Below are 3541 nucleotides of genomic sequence, written 5' to 3' on the forward strand. Positions count from 1 at the left end.
GCGTGAGGCAAAAAAAAGGTCAAAGTTAATGGAAGTTGGTGGAAGTGCAGGAAATGTGAACGGTGTTATCAGTGAGGTAGAGCTCGCAAGAGGCAAACGAAATCTAAAAAATGTGAGTGCTTAGCTAGGGTGTACGGGAGTGTGAATGCTGAAGGGATTTGGGTGTTGAAAACTGTTGTCTTGGAACATACTCATACCCTCTCTCCAAGTATGGCAAATATGGTTAAAGAGTATCGTATAAAGAAGATAACTTCAACCGTACGAAAGAGGTTGTTGAATTATTATGAGGTGGGTGTACCCATGTCTCAAATTCGCGGTTTTTTACGAACTGAGAATGAAAACTTGCCTAATGTCAAGGATCTCCAACATGAGGTGTATAAGAAAATGCGGCACAAGATGGTCGGGGGAGATGCATGAGCTATGATGGCCTACTTTGATTACATGCAAGCTGATAATCAAAATTTTTATCATGCTCATAGGTTGGATGAGGAAGGTCGCCTAAAAGATGTCATGTGGGTGGATGCAAGGAGCCGGGTAGCTGATGAAGACTTTGGAGATGTAGTTTGCTTCGATGCAACATACCTCACGAATGAGTACGAGCTACCCTTTGCTAATTTTGTGGGAGTTAACCACCATGGACAATCTATTTTGTTAGGTTGTGCTCTCATTTCTCAATGAAGATTGTGATACCTATCGTTGGGTCTTTGAACAATGGGTTTCTTGCATGGGAAATAAAGCTCCTGTCGCCATCCTAACTGATCAGGCAGCTGCTATGCGGAAGCCGTTAGCTGAAGTCATGCCTAACACACACAACCGATGGTGTATATGGCATATCATGAGGAAATTCCCTAAAAAACTTGGGAAGTGTGCCCTATAAGTATTGCCTTTGTACATGTTCTTTTAGTGTTTGAATTTAATGTTTGTCTTGTACTTATTGGTCATTCATTGTTTACTGTAATGCCAAACTTGTTATTATTTTTGCATTGTACTTCATTTGAACTTATCAGTATTTAGAATGTTGAGCCTAATTGTGGGTCTGGTATTGTTGCAGTGTTGAGTTCCTATTTATATTTTCATGTAGAAACAGTAGGCAGTAATGTTCTTCAAATTATTGCTAACTACCTGGATTATATTTACTTCCTATGAGCAACCATGTGCCTAATACAAGTTGATCAATTCAATGATTCCAGTATGAGTATGATTTTTGTTATTTGCAGAAGACCATTCTCTTGTTCTACCAGCCAGACCTAGTTCATATTAGGAGTGGCTTTCCTTTTAAAGTTGATGCCACATGTTAGTTTTGTTGGTATGAGGCTCATGAATGTTAAATAGGCATGAGCTCTGTAATGTAGATTCTTTGTTGTTGTGGTGGTAACTATGTCCAGAATATTGAAATAGCAGGCCCTTTAAAAAACAAAATATTACATTAGCATGAACTTCCCAAAGCAGTAGCTATGTTGTGTTGTAGGTATCTGTGACATGAATATATTGACTTCTGTACTGCAATACCTTTCTTTATGTATTATGATAATGCTCGTTCAGGACAATAAAGTGATACATGACAGGTACAATGAGTTCAAGAATCCATTGAAGAATGTAATTTATGACAGCTTCACTGTCAATGAATTTATTAGTAGATGGAATGATGCAACGAAGGTGTATGGCCTCGAGGACAATGAATGGCTGCAAGAGCTATTTATTGAGAGGCACATGTAGGTGTCGGCTTACGTGAAAGAGTACTTTTGGGCTGGTATGAAAACTATGCAACGGGTTGAGAGTATAAACCGGTTTTTTGATGGCTTTGTTACTCGGAAAACAAAGCTCTTTGAGTTTCATGAAAAATACTCGAGCCCGATGAAGAAAAGGGTAACAAATGAGACGGATGCAGATGCAAGGGATTCAAAGTACATAAGACGGCTTGTGAGTGGATTCAAGGTGGAAAGGTATTTTCAGAAAATATATACTGATGCAAAGTTCCAAGAAGTTCAAATAGAATGTGCAAGGTTGTTATATGTACAGATTAAGGAGGAGAAAAATATCAGTGACGTTGAAATTCATTGTTTGGTTGAAGATCGCATCTGGGTTGTTCGAGAAGGTTCAAATGAGGAAACCATCACTGATTTGAGGAGGTTTAACTCACTTATTTTTAACCCTGTCACTGTTGAGTTACTTAAAGTATTGCATTGCTTGATGAAATAAACTGTATATGACACCTTTTGGAATAGTGTCTATTCACTTTTATGTATATGACACCTTTTGGAATAGTGTCTATTCACTTTTATGTATATGGCACCTTTTGGAATAATGTCTATCCACCTTTTTGGATATGACACCTTTTGGAATAATGTCTATTCACTTTTTGCATGCTGCATATATATTTTCAACGTAAGGGTTGTGAAGAGATGATTAGATTTTTAACTCTTCATTAAAATTCAATTTGCATGTGTTTGTCATTGTTTATCATCACAAAATAAATATAATAGATTACATTGAATCATAATTATACTACACATAATTGTGATTGTTCTTCGTTGTATCTCCTAAGTGATTTCGTGATACCCGGGTTGTAGTTTAAGGGTCGAAATATTACTTTTGGGAAAGTGATTCCATTCACGCCTCGAAGGTTATTATTGTTTAATTCCGATTTCTTCTTTGTGTCCCTTGTATTTTTAGTATTATCCCCAACAGTCACCAAACACATTAGTTGCGATTGTAGGAAGTTTGAAAAGGATGGGATTCTTTATAAGCATGTGATTAGAGTATGGGATCAAAACTTTGTGACATATTTTCCATCGGAATATGTTCTTCATCGGCGGCACAAGGATGTGTTGAGGAAACACACACGTATCAAAGTTTCATATCATGATCCTACTCAAACAGAGGAATGTGTTCGTTACAACAAGCTAATTCCAAACCTTGAGGCTTTGTGTGATGAAGCATCTGCCATTGATGACGATACAATAGATGTTGTCCGACAAGCAGTGACAAGATTCGTGCTCAAGTACGTGAGTGGCGTGCAAAACACATGACTAATCATGCTCCTTCTGTGGTTCTAAGTACCGTGGTCCCATGTTCTAAAATAGGGTCATCCAATCCTCCTCAACCTGGAGGCACTCCAATCTCCAAGCCTAGTAATGTACCTGCGTGGGGGTAATACAAGTACCCCCAATAACTCAGAATATGTTGGGGGAAAGTCTTCAGGGTACCTAATTCAAGATCCTGAAAATCAAAAGAGGCCACGAGGTCAGCCAAAGGGCTCAAGAAACAAAACATTGGTTGAGTTAGGGTACAACGCAGGCAAGGTGAAAACCACTAAGGTCAGTATGCTGGTCAGTGTTCTACACTCATATCTGACAGCTTGGTTGTATATGTTTGCATTCAGTATTGTTTTGATTTGGACATATTCTGCGTTTAAATTTCTTTGTACCACAGAGAGGCCAATCACAAGCACAACCCGGAGCTGCAGGTGAATTAGCCCAACCAAAGACGTTACCGGTATTTAGTTAACCTCCTCCTGTTTCTGTGCTATTGTTTGTGACTC

General features: G+C 38.6%; 1 protein-coding gene across 1 annotated transcript; it reads left to right on the plus strand.

Annotated features, from left to right (window-relative positions):
• Nucleotides 1-219: 219 nt before the first annotated feature.
• LOC110713071 (protein FAR1-RELATED SEQUENCE 7-like) lies at nucleotides 220-1716 on the plus strand. Its single transcript, XM_021891533.1, has 4 exons — nucleotides 220-374; nucleotides 480-558; nucleotides 656-793; nucleotides 1543-1716. The coding sequence occupies exons 1-4, from the start codon at nucleotides 220-222 to the stop codon at nucleotides 1714-1716; spliced, it is 546 nt and encodes a 181-aa protein (XP_021747225.1).
• The last annotated feature ends 1825 nt before the right edge of the window (nucleotides 1717-3541 follow it).

This window comes from Chenopodium quinoa, unplaced genomic scaffold (genome assembly GCF_001683475.1).
Source record: "Chenopodium quinoa cultivar QQ74 unplaced genomic scaffold, ASM168347v1, whole genome shotgun sequence".
Lineage (NCBI taxonomy): Eukaryota > Viridiplantae > Streptophyta > Magnoliopsida > Caryophyllales > Amaranthaceae > Chenopodium > Chenopodium quinoa.